General features: G+C 50.9%; 1 protein-coding gene across 2 annotated transcripts in view; it reads left to right on the top strand.

The window, feature by feature from the left end:
• The first annotated feature begins 4,998 nt into the window (after window positions 1-4,998).
• The window catches only part of CORO2A (coronin 2A), a 68,528-nt gene continuing 52,684 nt past the window's right edge, over window positions 4,999-20,842 (top strand). Inside the window, exons 1-3 of one of the 2 annotated variants that reach the window (XM_063649749.1) lie at window positions 5,016-5,143; window positions 12,969-13,206; window positions 14,238-14,392. In XM_063649749.1, the coding sequence (XP_063505819.1) occupies window positions 13,065-13,206; window positions 14,238-14,392 (297 nt within the window). In that variant the 5' untranslated portion in view covers window positions 5,016-5,143; window positions 12,969-13,064. Of the gene's footprint in view, window positions 5,144-12,968; window positions 13,207-14,237; window positions 14,393-20,842 lie in introns of both variants that reach the window. The other variant, XM_054502321.2, reaches the window with a different exon arrangement.

Below are 20,842 nucleotides of genomic sequence, written 5' to 3'. Positions count from 1 at the left end.
GCCCAATTTTTTTTTTTTTTTTTTTTTTTTTTTGAGACGGAGCCTCCCTCTGCCACCAGGCTGGAGTGCAGTGGCGCAATCTCGGCTCACTGCAACCTCCGACTCCCTGGTTCAAGCGATTCTCCTGCCTCAGCCTCCCAAGTAGCTGAGATTACAGGCATGCGCCACCACGCCCAGCTAATTTTTGTATTTTTTAGTAGAGACAGGGTTTCACCATGTTAGCCAGGATGGTCTCAATCTCCTGACCTCGTGATCTGCCTGCCTCAGCCTCTCAAAGTGCTGGGATTACAAGCGTGAGCCACCGCGCCCGGCCTGAGCAGCCCTCTTATGAAGGAAACACCACCCGCGGGGCCCTGAGGCCTGCAAAAGCCCCAAGGCTGCCTGGGAGCTCTGGCCCAGGGGGTCCCTCTGCCTTTAGCCTTGGAATTCACATTCCCTCTTCAGCAACAACAATCAAAAAAGAATCAGGCAATGGGCACAGGGGCTACTGGATAAATGGCAGCCCACCTCTATCTTTTTCCCTCCTCTTCCCTTCCCTCCTTCCTTCCCCCTCCTTCCTCGCCGTCCTCCCTCATCCCCCTTTTCCTCCTTCCCCATTCTCCTCTCCTTCCTTTCTTCCTCCTTTCTCCCCTCTTCCCCCCTTTTCTTCTTCCCTCTCTTCCTCCTCTCCGCTTCTCTTCCTCTCTCCTCCATCTCCCCACATCTCCCCAACCCCAGGCAGAGGAGAAGCTCTGCTCAGAGCTGAGTGCCTGTGCTCTTTCCCTCCCCTCCTGCGGAGAGGGGTGGGTGGTACTTTGCATTTGACCCAGCACAGTGTAACCTCTGGTTCCTACCTGCCTGCACCTTAGAATCACCTGAGTAGGCCGGGCGCTATGGCTCACACTTGTAATCCCAGCAGTTTGGGAGGCCAAGGCCGGTGGATCACTTGAGGCCAGGAGTTCAAGACCAGCCTGGCCAACATGGTGAAACCCTGTCTCTACTAAACATACAAAAAATTAGCCGGCCATGGTGGTGGGCACCTGTAATCCCAGCTACTCGGGAGGCTGAGGCAGGAGAATCACTTGAACCTGGGAGGCGGCGGTTGCGCTGAGCCGAGGTCGTGCCATTGCAATCCAGCTTGGGCAACAAGAGCAAAACTCTGTCACAAAAAAAAAAAAAAAAAAAAGAATCACCTGAGTAGCTTTTTAAAAATGTTGGTGCTAGAGTCCTATGCCTGGAGCCTGTGGTGGAGCCCAGGCATTCTGATACATGGAAGGGTTGGGGACACAGGACACGGGACACAGGGCTAACTGCCTCCTCAGGCCCTGACAGGGAGCTGGGATTGAGAATTGCCTGTCCTGCAGGATCAACTCACCCAGGCCAAGCTCAGGTTACCAACAAGTAGACAGGGCTCAGAGACATTAGCTAACCTATCCAAAGTGACACAGCCACTGGTTGAGCCGTGCTCAAGCCTAGAGCCCTTACTGCAAAGCCAGGGAGGACTCCCCCGGCTTACCCTACCTCTGGAACCTAGAATACCTTCCCCAAGGACCTGGGGAAGGGGCATGCCTGGCCTGTGGCCTCCTGGGGATACCCTCAGAAGATAGTTCTAGGCCAAGGAAAACTAGAGGAAGAATTTCCTCATGGTTGCCTCAAGCTGGGATTGTAGCACTATTTCTCCCCTTTATCAGAGACAATAAGGGAAGCATGATACCCACATGGCAGGGAGGCTGAGCAGGGACCAGTGGGCCCACCCCAGAGCATCTGTGCCTGCTGCTGCTGCCCCTGGGGCGCCTGCCCGCCCTTCCCTGCTCTTTCTGCAGGGTGTTTGGGGCCCACTCCTGGTGTCAGGTTCCTGGCCCGCACCACAGCTGTCGCCCCCTTCCCCTGGGCCTGCTGCCTTCCAGGGCTGGAGGATCTGATCCCTCTCAGCCCCACCTTCCCACCCTAGGGGATAGGACCTCATGCTCAAAGCATGCCTTCCCCAGGCCTTAGGCCCCCAGCAAGCTGTGGTCCGACCTGCTCTATAGGAGAGGAAAAGGGAGTTACCCAGGGAACCTCGCTGGGGCAACATCCCTAAGAATAAAGGGACTGGGTCAAAGGAGGTGGAAGGCCCCCCTCCCAACAACCCCTAACGTAAGAGGTGCTCACTCACTTCCAGAGATTGCCCGTGTTCAAGGCTACTATCCTCCAAACACAGACCCCCCAGTCCCCAGGCGCTGTCTCCTCATTCTTTCTCAACCCCCTCCCCCATGGACATGGGGCCATATCGTACAGAAAGTTCCATGTGGGGCAGATAGATGGAGAACTTGCCCCCCACCCCCACCACACACACACATATGTTCTGGTCCTGCACAAGATGTTTACCCACATATGGAAGATTAACAAAGCCAGCCATGTGAGTGCACTGGGAAGGAAGAGGGAGGTTTCCTGGCCCATCCCAATCCACACTAAGGTCCAATAGAAGATGCCGGCAGATGGGCCCAACTTTGGAACCAGACCTGCTATGTAGTTTTCTAGCTAGGGGATCTTGGGTAGGTCATGCCCACTGTGGCCTCAGTTTCCCCATGTGTGCAATCCTGCATCTGGACCAGGATTAGAGGGAGGGAAGGGGCAAGAGAGGAGGACACTCCCCAGCCACAGCAACCCCAGGAAGGGTCCCAGGTTCATTGCAGAGGTCTCCCTCTGGCTTATGGGTCCATATGCCCACAACCCCCAGAGATGTCTCTGTCAAACCAGCTGTTCCCCAAACAGTCCCAGCCACCAACCGCCGTGGCACAGGGTAGGAAGATGCAGGTGCAAGGCTGGGAGGGCACATCTATAGGACATCCAGGAAGGCTAGGTCTGGAAGGATGAGTGGATTTAGACAAGGGAGATGATGATTTAGGAAGAGAACTGCAGACAGAGCAAAGGCTCAGAGATGTCAGAGTGCAAGGCGAGTGGCATTGGCAGAGGCAGAAAGCCACACCAGAGATGCTGGCCCAAGCCCTAAGTGAATTAAGACATTCAAGGCCAGGCGTGGTGGCAAGCACCTGTAATCCCAGCACTTTGGGAGGCCAAGGCAGGCAGATTGCTTGAGCCCAGGAGTTGGAGACCAGCCTGAGCAACATGGCGAAACCCTATCTCTACAAAAAATATAAAAATTGGCTGGGCATGGTGGCACGCACCTGTAGTTCTAGCCATTCGGGAGGCTGAGGTGGGAGGATTGCTTGAGCTTGTGTGGTGGAGGCTGCAGCGAGCTAGGATTGTGCCACTGCACTCCAGCCTGGGCGACAGAGCAAAACCATGCAAAAACAACAACAAAGATATTCAGATGCCTTAGTCTGGGAAAGATCATGGTGCCCACCGTCCAGCTGTAATTCAAGTAAAAACCAAACCATGATTACAAAGAATTCCCACAATGTTCTGATTTCACCCATTTTTTTTTTTTTTTTTTTTTTTTTTGAGACGGAGTCCCACTCTGTAGCCCAGGCTGGAGTGCAGTGATGTGATCTCAGCTCACTGCCACCTCCACCTCCTAGGCTCAAGCGATTCCAGCTTCCCGAGTAGCTGGAACTATAGGCGCATGCCACCATGCCTGGCTAATTTTTGTATTTTTAGTAGAGACAGGTTTTCACCATGTTGGCCAGGCTGGTCTTGAACTCCTGAGCTCAAGCAATCCACCTGCCTTGGCCTCCCAAAGTGCTGGGATTACAAGCGTGAGCCACTGCGCCCAGCTATCCGTATGCTTGATACCCAACTCTTGCACGCTAACACCGGAAGCACGCGTTCAGTCTACCTGCTGGGCAGTCCAGCTCCAGAAGGTGTGAATCAGAGCTGTAGGGTGGGGTTTTCAGGACCATACTGCACACTGGGCTTTGGGTGGTAGGCAGGGAGCCCATCCAGCTCTGGGCAGGGTGGTGGTACGGTGGACTATGAAAGCTGAGTCACATTCTAAGGAGAGAATCAAGAGCTCCCCAAGTACCTTGCCACTCCAAGCCTCAGTTTTCTTATCTGTAAAATGGAGGTAATGATAGTGGCTAAATAAAGCCACTATTATTAGAAGCTTAGAAGAAATGATACAGATATGTAAAGTAGTAACAGTGCACTCTGTTATCCACTCCACAACTATATATTGAGTGCTTACTACCAGCCACGAGATACTAAGGCCCTCAAGATAACCCGTCTCTACTGAACAAAACCAAGAGCTCTTCAGAGACGCGGTGTGGAGTGGAGTGGCTGTTAGCTTAGTAGCCTTGGGAGCCATACTGCCTGGGGCTGCATGACTAGCCGTGTGATCTTAACCTAGGTACTTAATCTCTCTGTGCCTCAGCTTTCTTTTGTGTTAAATAGGTGAGTAATGGTATCAACCTCATAGGCCTGTGTGACAGTGAAGGGAGGTAATGCACAGAAGGCGCTTAGAGGAGTGCGTGGCTCAGTAGTGTTAGGTGGGGCTGGTACCCAAAGGTAGGGCCTCCTCATTGTCTAGTGTCCTCAGGGCTCCCCAGCCGGCGAGGCTGGCAGCAGCGCCCCCGCCGGTCCCGAGAGAAGGAAGGACGTCCTCCTCGGTTCCCAGAGGCGCTCCCAGCTCCTTTCCTCCCTGCGGACGGGGAAGCCTCGGTAACCGCTGTCACTGCTCGGGGAAAGGAGCGCTTCCCCGGCCGGGCTCGGCGCGCGCACTGTACCCGGCCGGGATCGTCACATCCAGGGCTCAAACAGCCTTAAGAGGCCGACGCGGTTACTGTCTCCATTTCATCACGGGGGAAACTGAGGCTCCGGGAGGTCAGGTTCCTCATCCCACACCACGCAGCGAGGGCACGGCGGGATGTGGGGCCGGCGGCTCTGCCTGTCCCCAGCCTCCGCCTGGTGGCCGGCAGCCCGCCCCAATCACTGCGGCGTGTGCGCGCCTGTTCCCAGCACGTGTGCGCGCCCCGAGACCCGCCCCGGGGAGCCAGGAGCGCGGTCGGGGTCGTGGGGGCGGAAGAGGGTGGCCAGGGCGGACCCGCGGGGCGGGCGAGAGGGCGGACCTTGGGCCGGGCCCCCGCCCCGCCCTCCGGCCCCGCCCGCCGGGCTGCAGCGGGAGGCGGCGGCGGCTCTGGGCGCGGGGAGTCGGCGGGCGGCGAGGAGCGCGGAGCCGGAGCTGGACGCCGCCGCCGCCACCGCCACCTGCGCGGCCGTCATCAAGGTAGGGCGGCCCCGCGCTGCCGGCCGTGCCTTCCCGGTCTGCGCGATGGGGGCGTCGGGCGGGACGTGCGCGCTGCGCCCCCCCGGCTGCAGCTCCCGGAGAGGGAGGGATGCGGGGCTCGGAGAGCGGGGGACCTGGCTTTCAGCCCCTTCGCGTGACCTTGCACAAAGCACTGCTCCTCTCCAGGCCTCAGTTTCCCTGTCAGGATAGCTTGCTCATTGGTGGCCCCTTTCTCGCGGGGTTGTTGGGAGGGGCCGCCTCGAGGTCCGGGCTCCCGACGGCTCGCTGCCCGCATGAGCACTGTCTGCACCGCCCACCCCTCCTGCCCGCGGTGAGGGAAGCTCACTCTGGGCGCGGCCAGCCGGTCCCGACAGGCCCCTGCTGTGGCCCGGGTGCTCCATGGGACTCTTGTCGGGACCCTCCCCCTCTTGGCTGCGTTACCTGCTGGGCCTCAGCTTCCTGGTACAGGAAACGGTGGGGTGGGGGGCATCCCCGGGTCCCCGCCAAGCCGGCTTGGCCGTGCAGATGGGGCATCAGCCGGCCCGCCAAGAGGGTTTACTCGTCTGGGGCTGGAGGAGCCCTAGGTTGGAGGTGGCTGGACTCCTGGCGGCACGACTGCCTGGACCAGCCCCACGTAGGCACCTCGATTTAGAGAGTGGTATAGGACAGCTCCTTCCCCTTCCCCACCCAGGCCAGGTGCTGGTGCCTAGTTCTGTGTCCCAGAGCTAATGTGTGATAAGGTGTGACACACACTAGCTGGTGTGACAAGGGCTGACTGGCGGCTACGCCTGGACCTCAGAGGGGTGATAGTGCTAAGGGGCTGTGTCTGCGTGGCATTAAGGGATGGGGCAGAGCACCGGTCTGAGGGACTGTGGTCCCAGGCTCCCTAGGTAAAGAAGACCTATGGCATCTGGCCCAGCCCCTCTGTAGGATCCCCTCTGGAAGGTCTTGCTGCCCCCTTGCACACTCCTTGTGATAGGGATCTCACTAGTTGTAAACCAAGCTGGAATCTGCTACCCAGTCACTGCCTCTCCTGCTGGTCCTGCTCTGGACACACAAACAACCTCTGACCCTTCCTCCCTCACCCTGGGGCAGTGATCAGGTCCCTTAAATATGCTCAACTCCAGACCCAGCAGCCCCAGGCCCAGCAGTTTCTCCCATCAGATCCCAGGGAGCCAAGGCAAGAAGAGGGAGCCGAGGTGTCTGCCCCAGAGCAGGCTGTGGGGCCTCCGCTTTCCTGGGGCTTGTTCAGAGCCCACCTGTGCATCAGGACTGGAATGTGTCTCCCCGGCTTCCTGCCCCTCCTGGGGACCGTCTGAGAGGTCTGGAGTGAGGAGAGCCCCTCTGCAGGCCTTTCCTGCGCCATGGGGCCTCCTCTCCACCTCCCTGCTGCCTGCCTTGTTTGAGGGAGCAGTTTCTAGGAATCACTTCTCAGCCTCCTGGTCTTTCTTGTCCCCTTCATGACCTGCCCCGCACCCAGGGATTTTCTTACAGCCAAAAGAGGGCAGGAGGCCCCTGGACAGATAGTGAGCGCTTTGTCATCACAGGTATTCAAGCAGAACCTGGGGGTGAGCTACCTTGGACTGAAAGTCTGTGGAATTTTAGGGCTGAAGTAGTGCCTATGACCTTGCCCTGTGGCCATGGCGGAGCTGCACAGGACTGGGAGCTGGACCGCAAATGAGTGTTATTATCCCCTCGTAAAAGCAGGCAAAGTATACGTGCTGGCCCATGAGCCCAGCTCCGACGCACAGGCTTAAGTGCTACCTGGGTCTCCTGTCATCTCGACACATGTATAATCTGGGACCTGTTTTCCTGCTTGCCTAATTCAAGCCTTTTTGGCCTGATTTAGGAGCATGGCAGATTCTGGTTATTAAAAAGTCATGCTATGACTTTAATTGCTAATAATTTTTAAATGCACCATGGAATTATGGAATGTCTGAGCTGAAAGGAGCCTTAAGATGTCATCTCATTCAACCCCCTCATTTTACAGATAGGCATCCCCTGTACCCGGAGGGGATGTGACTGGGCAAAGGTCACACAGCAAACCAGCAATTGAGCCCAGGGATCCTGATTCCAAGATTGGAGTGCCATTTTTTCTCCAAAAAAACACATAACATATAATAAATGAAAGCAGTCTATATTTATTCCTGTAAAATTAGCAAAAATAAAAATAAAAGGATGAAACTCTGTGCTGGAAAGGCTGTAGGGATTCGCCTGTGGCATTTAATTTTGCAGAGCAATCTGGCAGCCTGTTATCATGAAAATGACCATACTTGCCCTTTGCCCTTAGCCAGCTACTTTGGGGACTTTATCCTAAGGAAGTAACTAGAGAGGGAGACATATGCAGTGCTGTTATTTGTAAGAAGTTGTCTTCTGGCTGGGCGCAGTGGCTCATGCCTGTAATCCCAGCACTTTAGGAGGCCAAGGTGGGCGGATCACCTGAGGTCTGCAGTTCGAGACCAGCCTGGGCAACATGATGAAACCCTGTCTCTACTAAAAATATAAAAATTAGCCGGGTGTGGTGGCACATGCCTGTAATCCCAGCTACTCAGGAGGCTGAGGCAGGAGAATCACTTAAACCCCGGGAGGCAGAGGTTGCAGTGAGCCGAGATTGTGCCACTGCACTCCAGCTTGGGCGACAGAGCGAGACTTCATCTCAAAAAAAAAAAATAAAGAAGTTGCCGTCTTGTGAAGAAGTGTCCAGTGTTTTATCTGAGGCTTAATAAACATTTCATTTGACAAATACAGCCTAAAAAATAGTGGCACTGATGTTTACATCAACGGAGTCTGGCCGGCATAGAAACAGTTTAATCCAGAAGAAAGACCATGAGACTAAAGTCAGCAGACATAGATTCCAGGATGAAGTCTTCCTCTACCCTACTGTGTGACCTTGGGCCGATCCGTTCCCCTCTCTGGACCTCACTTTCTCCATCTGTGAAATGGGGGTAGACTCAGTTGCTGAATTTGTTTGAGCTCTGACAGCCAACCTCTTAGGGTGAACAAATCTCAGTAGCAAAGCCGAGATTGGAAGGAGATTCATTAAATGAATCCCCTTAGAGGCAGGCAGCTAGCTCTGCACCGAGGGGTTTCAGCCTTAAACCTTTGCTATTTCAAAATGGCCAGAAGCTGGATTGTTTTAGAAGTTGGTGTGTTTTTATCTTCTCTATCAAATCTCAGGAGGTCCAGAAAATAATTCAGCAGAATCTTCTTGTGTTTTAAGTCTATAATCCGTGGCTTGCCTCCTTCAGAACAGATTGGACGTGCTTTGCAATCATACCTGGTCTGAAGGACCAGGAGTAGGTGACTTTGCTTCTGTGGGCAAACTGTGCCTCCTGGGGGTCTGCAGGTTGCTATGGGAAACTTACTAGGTTAAACCACATGAAACGGCCAGTATGCGACTTTTTTTGACTTACAAGAAATGGCAATTTCTTTTGGTTCAGCCTAAATGGAAAAAGATATACAGGTATTTAAAGAGCGGTGTGCTCCTTACTATAATTGAGAGATTGGCAGGGTGTGGTGGGTACAAGGAAGGTGTGATTATGAGCTTGGAGAAGTCAAGGAGGAGGGATATGGGAGCCTCACTTTGAAGAATCACTAATAGTAATAATAATAGCTAACATTCATTGAGTATTTACCACCTGCCTGATTCTGTCCTAAGTGCTTTGTGTTCATTCATTCGTTTAGTCATTCAGCCAGTATTTATTAAGCACCTACATTGTACTAGTTTTTTTGTTTGTTTGGTTTGTTTTGTTTTGTTTTTGTTGTTGTTTTGTTTTGTTGTTGTTTTGTTTTTTGTTTTTGTTTTTGTTTTTGTTTTTTTGAGACAGAGTCTCACCCCGTCGCCCAGGCTGAAGTGCAGTGGCATGATCCCGGTTCACAGCAACCTCCGCCTCTGCCTCCTGGGTTCAAGTGATTCTCATGCCTCAGCCTCCTGAGTAGCTGGGATTACAGGTGCATGCCACCACACCAGCTAGTTTTTGTATGTTCAGTAGAGACGGTGTTTCGCCATGTTGGCCAGGCTGGACTTGAACTCCTGACCTCAAGTGATCCACCCGTCTCAGCCTCCCAAAATGCTGGGATTACAGATGTGAGCCACCACACCTGACCTGTACTAGGTATTTTCTAAGTGCTGGGGAAAGGAGGAAAGCGCTGACATTAAACAAAATAGACCAGAAAGATCTTCCCCCAAAGAGCTTACAATCAGATGGGGGGAAAGACAGATGAAAAACAATAAATAAAATAGATGAATAGGTGATAAAATCAGTGATAAATGAGATGGAGCAAATAGAATATAGGAGGGGTTAGGGTCTGTGAGGGGGCAGTTTTAACTAGGGTGGGCTGGGGGCCTCATTGAGAAGGTGATTTTTAGGCAAAGGCTTAAAGAAAGAGAGGGGTGAGTCAGGCTCATTTCTGGGGAAACGGCCATTCAGGTGGAGGGAACAGCTGGGGCAAAAGCCCTGAGGCAGGACCATGCCTGGCATGTTCAGAGAAGCGTGAGCTGGAACAGAGTGATGGCAGGAGGAGAGGAAGAGAGGAGCAGGCAGGCCCTGGGCTAGACTGTGTACCCCACCATACTCACAATGGAATCCTGCGAGTGTATGAGGGAGCTACTCTTTTTATCCCTCTTTTCCAGTTAAGAAAACGATACAGAAAAGTTACATGGCTTATTGAAACTGTGTCTCATGGAGAATCTAGGACTTTCAGCCAGGGTCACTGGGAGCCGTGGAAGGCTTTTGAATCGGGTAGCAACATGGCCAGATTGGAATATTGGTGTGATTCCTGCGAGATTGCTACGGTCTGAATATTTATGTTCCTCCAAAGCTCGTATGTTGAAATCTTACCCCATAAGGGGATGGTATTAGGAGGTGGGGCTTTTGGGAGGGAATTAGGTCAGGAAGGCAGAGCCCTCATAATGGGATGCATGTTCTTATAAAACAGGCCCCAGAGAGACCCTCACCTCCTCCACCACATGAGGACACAGTAAGAAGGCGCTGTTCTATGACCCAGGAAGTGGGCCCTCACTAGACTCCAAATCTGCTGTCTTAGTCTTAGACTTCCATCCTCTAGAACTGTGAGAAGTACATTTCTGTTGTTGATAAAGCACCCACTTTTTTTGTTTTTTTTTGAGATGGAGTCTTGCCCAGCCACCTAGGCTAGAGTGCAGTGGTGCGATCTCGGCTCACTGCAACCACCGTCTCCCGGGTTCAAGCAATTCTCCCATCTCAGCCTCCTGAGTAGCTGGGATTACAGATATCCGCCATCATGCCTGGCTAATTTTTTTTTTTTTTTTTGAGATGGAGTCTCACTCTGTTGCCCAGGCTGGAGTGCAGTGGCATGATCTCGGCTCACTGCAAGCTCCACCTCCCAGGTTCATGCCATTCTCCCGTCTCAGCCTCCCCAGTAGCTGGGACTACAGGCGCCCACCAGCATGCCCGGCTAATTTTGTTTTTGTGTTTTTAGTAGAGACGGGATTTCACAGTGTTAGCCAGGATGGTCTCAATCTCCTGACCTCATGATCCACCCGCCTCGGCCTCCCAAAATGCTGGGATTACAGGCGTGAGCCACCACACCCGGCCAAAGCACCCAATTTATGGTATTTTGTTGTAGCAGCAGCAATGGACGAAGACAGGTGCAGAGAGACGGCTGTAGAAATAGTCCAGGCCTGGAGTGCTACGGTGGGACCTGGGCAGTGAACTCAGTGCTAGGGGAGAGTTCGGGGTCCAGGCCAGGTGAGCAGAAGGAGGATGAGGAGGAAGCCAGGCTAGCCCTGGGCTTATGTATTTAACAAACACTTATTAGCACTTCTTACCACCATCTAATAGTTTATATACATTAACCCAATCCCCATAACAACCTATAGGGTAGATACTGTTACTTATTATTTCTCCCATTTTAAAATGGATATATTTTATGTAAATGATATCTCATAAAGTTAATTTACAAAGAAAATACATTTTTAAAATTATAAACACTTGATAATGGAGAATTTTAGAAAAAGGCAGGAAAATAGACAAAATAAATTACCCATATCTTCTCCTCTTCTCATCCCACATAATCAATATGAACATTTACTGTCAGTCTTTTTTCTACTATCATTCCCATTTTATAGATGAGAACACTGAGCCCCAGGGAAATTGGGTAGCTAGCCCAGGATCATACATTCAATCTATGTCATCTGCCACCAGTGTCCAGGGCTTAATCACCTTCCCCTGCTGCCTGTAGTCCATCCCTGGAATGTCAGAGTTGGTGGGTTCCATTAAAATACTATCTTCCAAACCTAGCCCCTTCCCCCACCAGCCACCCCACTCCTGGCATCATTTCACAGATAGGTAAAGTAAGGCCCAACAAGAGATGGGGCCTTGCTCAGCATCTGTCAGCCAGTCAGGAACAGACATGTGAAGTCTCATTCAAATAAGAAATCGGGAGCTGAGCATTTGTGCAGGGTTGATATGACAGCTGCTTCTAGCCTGGCCTTGAGCCTGGAGTTTGTAGGGGCCTGGCAAATGGCATGACCCTGCCCACAGGCAGTGCAAGGGCAGGCGTGTGTTCCCTGGGCCCAAGATTCTTGTCCCCCCAGCCAGCCCTGGGTGGGAGGTGAGTTTGGGGCTTTGCCCACACTGCAGGTCCCCTGAGAGTTGTCTCCTGTACTCTGACTGTGCATTTATTTCTGGCTCTGGTGCCAGCAAACTCCTGGGGCTGCCTGCTGCCAGGGATGCAGCCCTGGCTTCTAGCCCCATCTCAGACACTGAGTGGCCTTGGGCCAGTGTCTTTCCTGGCCCACCTGCAAAATGGCATCATAACGGCCCCAGCCACAGGATGAAGTAAGAAGTGCAAGGGAAGTTCTTGCACAGGGTGTGGTCCATGGCGTGCTCAATAACTGAGCAACTCCTGTGGCTGTTCCTAAGGCTGCACTAGGGTGTTGGCCCAGGCTGGGAAATTGAGCCCACTGCAGACAGAGCCCCCTCCTGCCAACCTCCCTTTCACACCGGGCTGACTAGGTAGACCTGCCTGAGAAATCAGAAACGAGCCTCCAGCAATGGTTTGGAGTCTAAGTCTGCAGACAACAAGGGATGCAGTGGAGCAAAAGAACCCAGGCCTCTAAAGAAGGAGAGCTGACCCCGCTACTGATATGCTCCTTAGGCAAGTCTTGACCCTTCTTTATGACTCAGCGTCCTCATCTGTAAAAGGGGGAGAATAATTCCTGCCTTAGTCATTGTAATGATCTACACCCCAGCAGCCATCTATTGATGTTTTTCTAATGCTTGGGGAGTGTGAATGTAGACAAGCTAGACCCATCACAGCTGTGAGGGCCTGTAGCCTGGCAGGGGCACTACAGTTATCATAGGGAAGCCCAGGAGCTGTGGGGCCTCCAGGAGGGCACCTAACCCAGCCTGGCGTGGAAGTGGGGGGTCAGGGAAGGCTCCCTAGAGGAGCTGATGCCTGAGCTGGGTTGTTAGTGGGATTTGGAGACGGCCAGACTATGAAGGGTAGAAAAATAAGGGAAGATACTGGGTCAGTCACTCCACCTCTCCAAGCGTCAGTTTCTTCATTTATAAAATGGGGATAATAAACACCTGCTCTGCCTAATTTATAGGCTTGTTATAAGGCTCTAAATTGGATAAAAGTAAGGAGGCACTTTATGAACTACAAAATGCCAGGCACCTACCTATTCATTATTTATGGTGATTTCTGGAGCCCCTAGGGGTTAGGGAAATACCAGGCCAGCATCTGGGGCTGGGAGAACTTCCAGTTGGTTTTAAAAGGGCTACAATCAAATCGGACAGAGACAGACAGCTGCCATTAACCACACACCCCTTGATTTAAGGGCTCTGGAATATTTCTGTGCCTCGGTGCGGCTTTGTTTGGTGGGGTCCCTGAAGGCAGCCATGGCCCCATCACAGATCACAGCCCCACTCTAAGGATGAGGAGGAACAACATCAGACCCAAAGCACTACGTCCCTGTAGAGGCCTGGGACCTGCCAGGGATAGGGATAGAAGACGGGAGCACCGTGGAGCCGCCATGAAGAAACCAGTCTGTTTAGAGAGAGGGCCACCGTGTCACGGTAAGAGAAAGAGTAGTATGTGTGGAATGAGCCTGTTTGGGTTTGAATATGAGAAAAGAATCTTTCCCCAGCATGCAGACATAGCAAAATATTCAGACAGACAGACATCAAGCTAATTATCACTAGGTGGTAGAATTTTGTTTTCTTTGGTCTTTTCTACATTTAAAATGTTTTGGCTGGGCATGGTGGCTCCTCCCGCTAATCCCAGCACTTTGGGAAGCCAGGAGTTTGAGAACAGCCTGGGCAACAAAGTAAGACATTGCCTCTATTAAAAAAATAAAATAAAATAAAATAATTTTATATTTGATAGATAATTTATTTCTGTAAAGATTTTGGTGATATGTGTGTAGTCATTCCTAAATATTCAGCTTCCAGGACACCCAAGGATATCAAAATCTGTGGATATTCAAATCCCTGATATAAAATGGTATAGTATTTACATGTAACCTACACACACCCTCCTGTATACTTTAAGTCATCTATAGATCACTTACAATGCCTAACACAATGTAAATGCTATGTAACTAGTTGTTATACTGTATATACATATTTTTAAGACAGAGTCTTGCTCTGTCACCCAGAGTGGAGTATAGTGGCACAATCTCAGCTCACTGCAAACTGCCTCCCGGGTTCAAGCGATTCTTGTGCCTCAGCCTCCCAAGCAGCTGGGATCACAGGCATGCACCACCACGCCCAGCTAAGTTTTTACATTTTTAGTAGAGATGGGGTTTTGCTATGTTGGCCAGGCTGGTCTCGAACTCTTGATCTCAAGTAATCTGCCTGCCTTGGCCTCCCAAAATACTGGGATTACAGGTGTAAGCCACTGTGCCCGGCCCGTTATACTGTATTTTTAAATTTGTATTTTTTAATTGTTGTATTGTTATTTTTCTTTAATTTTTTCGAATATTTTCCATTTGAGGTTTGTTGAATCTACAGATGCAGGACCCACAGATACAGAGGGCCAACTATGTATGCAATGTAAGTTATAATGATATTTCGATAATAAAATAATCAGGCCGGTCTGACATCAGCAGGCTGCAGGGATGAAGTCAGCACTCACAGCATAAGGACTTTGGTGAGGCCTGGATGTCATCCCCAATGCTGGCCTTCGGAACAGTTGGGAGCAGAGTCCAAGGATGGCTTGATGGAGTCACACTGGAGGAGATGTCTGTGGGGGTTTCTGAAGGTGGGAACTGGGACTCTTTTCTTGGGACAAAGACTTGGGGTTTTGGGTGGCTGCAAGCACAGTAGCATTGTGACCAAACTGTCCAACTGTGGAACGTACCACATCAGTAGCAACAGAGGGTCAGAGGCAGAGGTGAGGATCCTGCTGAAGTTTGGGCCACTTTCTGAGCAAGACTAGGACAGCTGAGACAGATCCAGAGGGGCACCAGGCCAGGGAAGGGCCTGAGCCTTCAAATTCTGTGAAGCTTTGGAGAGCCAGGGTGAATGCTAGGCCTCAACAGACCCTTGTACCTTAACGATTTGTGTTCTTGGTCTTTGGTCCCATCTCACAGGCATTTCAGCCTCTTTGCAAGGGAAGTAAAGAATCTAAGCTACTGCGGTATTTCATTCAAGGCAGGGCTTATCTGTTGTGAGATGTACCCTTATTTTAGAATCCATTAAGAAAGAAAAAGCAACAGAAACTATGATTATAAGTTGCATCCCAGTTTCAAAGATGTTAAAATGTAAAAAGCTGCCTTGGAATCATGTGACATGTGGCGGGCCCCCAGTTAGACTCTTAGTATGCATTCACTCATGGAATCTTCACCATCGCATTGTAGCTAGATAGTCTTGTCCTCTTTTTACAGATAAGGAGGCAGGAACCCAGAGAGGTTGAGTAAATTTGCAAGGTCACACAGCCAGCAAGAGGCAAAGCTGGGCTTTGAACCTGGTCTAATTAGATTCCACTTCTTTTTCCTCATCCAACCCCACAAAGAAAAGACTCCTGAGTCCTGGCCCTTCGGAAAAACAGAATCTCCACACTGCCAGCTCAGAAATGCTCCAGCGGCCTGGTCATTAAAAGCCTGGTACTCTGAGTAATGGGGGTGGGGAATGTGGAGGAGGGCTGGGGAGATAATGAACAGGAAGAAACTTTGAGAGCTTTCTGGCAGGGTCACTAGCCTCATCCTTGTTGAAACCATTGCAGGAGTGGCTCGGCCTGTGTGGCCCGCCCTGGAGAAAGGCTGTAGAGATATCTGCCCCACACAGATAATCCTGAAGCCTCACCCAGGCTGACCCATTCATTAGTTCCCTAAAAAGTTATCTTTCAATGTAATTTTTTGACTAGGACCTTTGTTCACGATTGATTACTTTCTGTATGTAAAGCATTAGAGATACCAAGCACAGCAAAACAGACACAGGCCTGCCTTTAGGGCTCACAGACCAAACGGGAGATGAACAGTAATCGTAGAGTCCCACAGAACCTGGAGGAGGAGAGAGGAGTGAAGGGTGTACAGAGTAGAGAATGTGCTGAGTCCGGGGTCACTGCAGAAGGCTGCAGTCCAGGGCACAGATGGTGCCGGTCAAGGAAAGGAAAGTATTTGGAGGTGAGATGGCTCTTTTAAGGAGGTGAAACTGAGGCTCAGAGAGGCCATAGGACTGGTCTGAGGTCACACAGCTCGGAAGTGACTCTCCTTGTATGGTTTTCTGTGTTGTGGGTTCCTTTCTTGAGTTTTCCTTTGGAGATGAAAACATGATGTGAGGGGAGCCATGGCCTGCGAGGGGATGGATGGGATGTTCTAAGGAAAGGACGTTGAGCTGAGGTCTGAAAGATGAGTAGGGGGTGAGCAGGCGAGGGTGGGGAGGGAGGCACGCTGCACAGGAGAAACAGCCTTGCAAAAGCCCTCTGGCTGGAGGAAACAGGACTTTGAGGAACTGAAAGCACCATAATGTGTGCAGCTCAGATCCCTGGGCAAGGTGAGGCTGGGGAAGTAGAACAATGGCCGCCAAGGGGTCTGCTCACATTTACATATTTTGGAAAGATCAAGGACAAGATGGTTGGTGGCTGAGACTAAATGACCAAGTTTAACAGATGTTTGGAGCCAGGCACCGTGGCTCACGCCTATAATCCTAGCACTTTGGGAGACCGGGGCATGAGGATTGCTTGAAGCCAGGAGTTCCAGACCAGCCTGGACAACATCGTGAGACCTCATCTCTAAAAAAAAAAAAAAAAAAAAGAGAGAGAGAGATGATTGAGATGATTTGAAGGTGGGACAGGAGGCTGGGATTAGTAATGGATCGGCATTGGGTACAAGAAGAAGGAAGCCACGTGGGTGCCCGTGGGTTCTGGCTTTTCCAGCAGTGCCCTTCTCATGGCCTGACTTGCAGAGGGAGTCGTGCTGGGGGACACAAGCAACATGGGAGCAGCCTTCACCCCACTGGGGCCTCCTGCCCAGGGCTGGTTATTGTCCACCGTTTTCCTCCCAGCTGAGCTTAGATATTCAGGTTCACCCAGTGCTGGGGTTTGCCAGATGATGTGAAAAAAAAGTCAGTGGGGTGAGGGATTTTAGGGTGTTGATAAGAGTTAGCTGATGTCCCAGGTTACTGGGGACAAGAAATGTCCTTCCATAACATGCCCATGGGAATCACATGGCCCCCACACCATCCCCAGAGCTGGCCTCTCAGCAAAGCTGTTGCTGAGCGTGGTGGTGGAGTCGGGGCATTGCTTGATGCATTGTGTCATCCTGGAGAGGGATCTCTGGTTGTGGCTTCCAGGGCCCTCTACTCGAGCCTGAACCTGTTTTTACTGATTCATCAGTGGGGACACTGGCAAAGGGCTGGTCACATCTGGCAGGTGACAGGAGGCTGAAGGTGGGCAGGGTGCGGTCAGGAGGGGTGCTTGAATTAGTGACTTTGGAAGCAGGTGGAGCATTTTCACCCAATGACCGAGTTCACTGTGTGGTCAAAAGAAGGGATAGTGCAGGTCAAGGAAAGGAGGGTATTTGGAGATGAGATGGTTCTTTTAAGGAGGTGAAACTGAGGCTTAGAGAGGCCACGGGACTTGTCTGAGGTCACACAGCTCATAAGTGACTCTTCTTGTATGGTGTTCTGTGTTGTGGGTTCCTTTCTTGAGTTTTCATTTGGAGATGAAAACATGATGTGAGGGGAGCCATGGCCTGTGAGGGGATGGATGGGAATGCTTGCAGGAAGACTTCCTGGAAGAGGGAGCATTTCTCTAAGCTGAGCCTTATAGCAGCTGGTCATACAGAGTGGTGGATAGGGCATTACTGACAAAGGAAACGATGTAACCCAAGGACTGGAGAGGGGAAAACTTACTAGGCCTATATGGGACACGATGAACGTAGGGTCTGGTTTGGCTCAGTATAAGAGGCAGAGTGTAAGGTATTTGCCAGACGCCAAGGGCAGGGAGGTAGGTGCAGCCTGCCCTGTCGGGGGAAGTGTTTTAGCACTGAGGCGCTGACGTTGTTTAGAATTGCAGGCACATTATGATCGTAAAATGTCAGACTTTGAGGCAGTTTTGTTTTGTTTTTTTGTTTTGTTTTGTTTTGTTTTGTTTGAGATGGAGTCTCACTCTGTCACCCAGGCTGGAGTGCAGTGGCGTGATGTTGGCTCACTGCAACCTTCGCCTCCCGGGTTCAAGCAATTCTCCTGCCTCAGCCTCTTGAGTAGCTGGGATTACAGGCGCCTGCCACCTCACCTGGCTAATTTTTGTATCTTTAGTAGAGACGGGGTTTCACCATGTTGATCAGGCTGGTCTCGAACTCCTAACCTTGTGATCCACCCGCCTCGACCTCCCAAAGTGCTGGGATTACAGGCAAGAGCCACCGCACCTGGCCTATTTTTAAATTCTCTGTTGAAAATGCACCTCCTGAGTGTCTGCACCCAGCCAAATGCTCACCTCCCTCCTGCCCTCGTCCCTGCCACTTCCCCTTCCCCACTTGCCTCACATCCCTTCTTGATATACTCCTGGGCCACACCTTGGCTTTGAATCCCCAGCTGAGAAGCTGTTGAAGGTTTTGGAATAGAGGATGCTGCCATCTACCAGCAGCCCAAGTGTGGTCTCAGCTTTAGAGAGGTGGGATCTGAGATGAGGACAGCCTGGAGGAGGCAGGAAGGACCTGGAAGATGGGGAGGATGAGAGATAGGAGCAGGATTGCAAGTCATTGCTTCATGAGACCCAGGACCCATGTCCACAGCTGCCCACCAACATACCAGGCCCAGGCCAGCACAATGCTGGGCAGCAGGGGCTCCGCATCCTGCAGGGTCACTGCTGTGGCTGGTAGGCAGAGGCAGAATCCTCACGCTCTAGCAGTCCCAGATCTCAGCCACTCAAGTAGGACCCTCCAGAGCCTAGGGAAGGGTTTCTTCCCAGCCCACAGATGTCAGCGAGACTTTACGGGCACTCAAACAGCAGCCCAAGAGCTGGTTTGATTCGTTCCATTTTACAGGTGAGGAAACTGAGGCTTCAGAGTGAAGCCAACTGAGAGGCACAGTAAAGTAAAAGGACCAGTAAAGAGCTAGACTGTGGCCACTTTTAGCAGCCATTTGTAGCATCAAGGCCTAGAGACTTGCATTCTCTTCAGGATCTGCCACTGACCAGCCAGGTGACCTTGGACAAGTCACATCCCTTCTCAGGTTCTTGTTTCCTCACCTGCAAAGTGAAGGGTAGACTAGATCATTTCTGCCATCCTTTGAGCTTAAAAATTATCTCTGACTCTCTTCATCTTCTATCCCAATTGCCTCCAAAGTGATGTATGCAAGATGCACATTGGGGTGCAGGAAAAAATATCTAAACAAATAGAACAAAGAATTCAGTTTTACTCATATTTGCCAGGCGGAGAAACACTCGCCACCTGGAGTGTCAGGCAGCCTCATGTCTCATGTGGTCCAGGAGTCTCCAGAGAGAAGGGGAAACAGTCTGAGAAAGGGTAATGAGGACTCCCTTACTCTTTGGTCTGTTTTTGGCAAGTTATCCCAATTAATTAACCTGGTTTATTAATCCAGGTTAATCCAGACTAATTAATCCAGATTGGATTTACAAATTATATTCACCACTTTAAGCTAACTAGCCCTTACAAAGTGGACACGTGGTTTTTAAAGATTCCTACTGAAAAATTGTGACTTGTTAGCAGTGCTTACTTACTATGCTAATAATGCTAGTACATGAAGACAAGGAAATGGAAGAGGTTGAGTGCCAGCCTGTAATCCCAGTACTTTGGGAGGCCAAGGCGAGAGGATCACTTGAGGCTAGGAGTTTGATACCAGCCTGGGCAACGTAGCAAATCCCCGCCTCAAGAAAAAGTTTAATAATTAGCCGGGCATGGTGGCTCATGCCTGTGGTCCCAGCTACTCAGGAGGCTGAGGCAGGAGGATTGCTTGAGTCCAGGAATTGGAGGCTACGATGAGCTATGATGGCACCACTGCACTCCAGCCTAGGCAACAGAGTGACACTCTGTCTCTAAAAAAATGTTTTTAATAAAAATAAATTTAAAAAAGAAAAAAAGGGAGAGAATTAACACTGGGGTTTCCGGTGCAGTCACTTCATCAGCCACAAGACCCAGGACAAAAACAGGGACAAGCTAATAAGTCTGACAAGTTTGTCAGCTCAAGTTTGTTTGTTTGTTTATGTTAGGGGACACTTTGAAATAGATATTTACAGTCACTCTGGTTAGTGATGAATCTCAATCTGTGTATATGTTTTGTCTTGCGAGGTTTGATGATGATTACTTGTATATAATATAAGATAATGGGGTGTGAGCTCAGTTTTTTTTTTTTTTATCTTGTGGAAGGAGTGAATGATCAAAAAAGTTTGGAGATCACCTGAGGTCAGGAGTTCGAGACCAGCCAGGCCAACATGGTGAAACCCCATCACTATTAAAAATACAAAAAAAATTGCCGGGTGTGGTGGTACATGCCTGTAATCCCAGTTTCTCAGGAGACTGAAGCAGGAGGATCGCTTGAACCTGGGATGCAGAGTTTGCAGTGAGCCGAGATTGTGCCACTGCACTCCAGCCTGGGTGACAGAGCCAGACTCCGTCTCAAAAAAAAAAAAAAGTTTGGAGCCCATTGCTCTAACCTCCTGGTCTTTTCCTTGCTCCTGCCACCTCTAACATGCCACCACATTTGTGATCAAGCATTGCTCCAGTAGAGTAGGATTTCTCTATTTTTCTACCCATTCCCAGGGCAGAGACCCCATGGGAATACCTCCATCCACAGAGCCCAGCACAGGGGCTATCTCCAGCTGGGGACTTGGAAAATGTGGGTGGAGTGAATGTGCTCCAGTTTTCCCCTCGCATCGTGGGGGCTGCTGATGCTCTGCCGGCCTTTCTAGCAGAAAAGACCTAAGGTCTGCCATCATTCCCAGCCTAAAGCACTCTCTGGAGAAACACAGTTCACCTTTCAAAGGAGTGAGTCCAGGAGAGCCTAGATAAGGCCAATGACCCCTGAGCTCACAATTATAAGGCCTTTCTTTCCTAACCATCTTTGGAATTTGTCCCTCCACAAACGAGTTTCTACTATTACTTAGAGCAACACAGATAAGGAACAAAAATGTTTGGTACTGTATCCAGGTACAGGAGGACAGGACTCTGTTCTGTGTTTTAGCATACTCTTTTGGACTGGGAGGCTGGAGTCCTGGACCTTGTTCCTGGTTCTACCCTGTGTGAGTGGCCTT

This window comes from Pongo pygmaeus, chromosome 13 (assembly GCF_028885625.2).
Source record: "Pongo pygmaeus isolate AG05252 chromosome 13, NHGRI_mPonPyg2-v2.0_pri, whole genome shotgun sequence".
NCBI lineage: Eukaryota > Metazoa > Chordata > Mammalia > Primates > Hominidae > Pongo > Pongo pygmaeus.
Note: the sequence above shows the minus strand (reverse complement) of the source record. Positions and strands in the feature narration are given on the sequence as shown.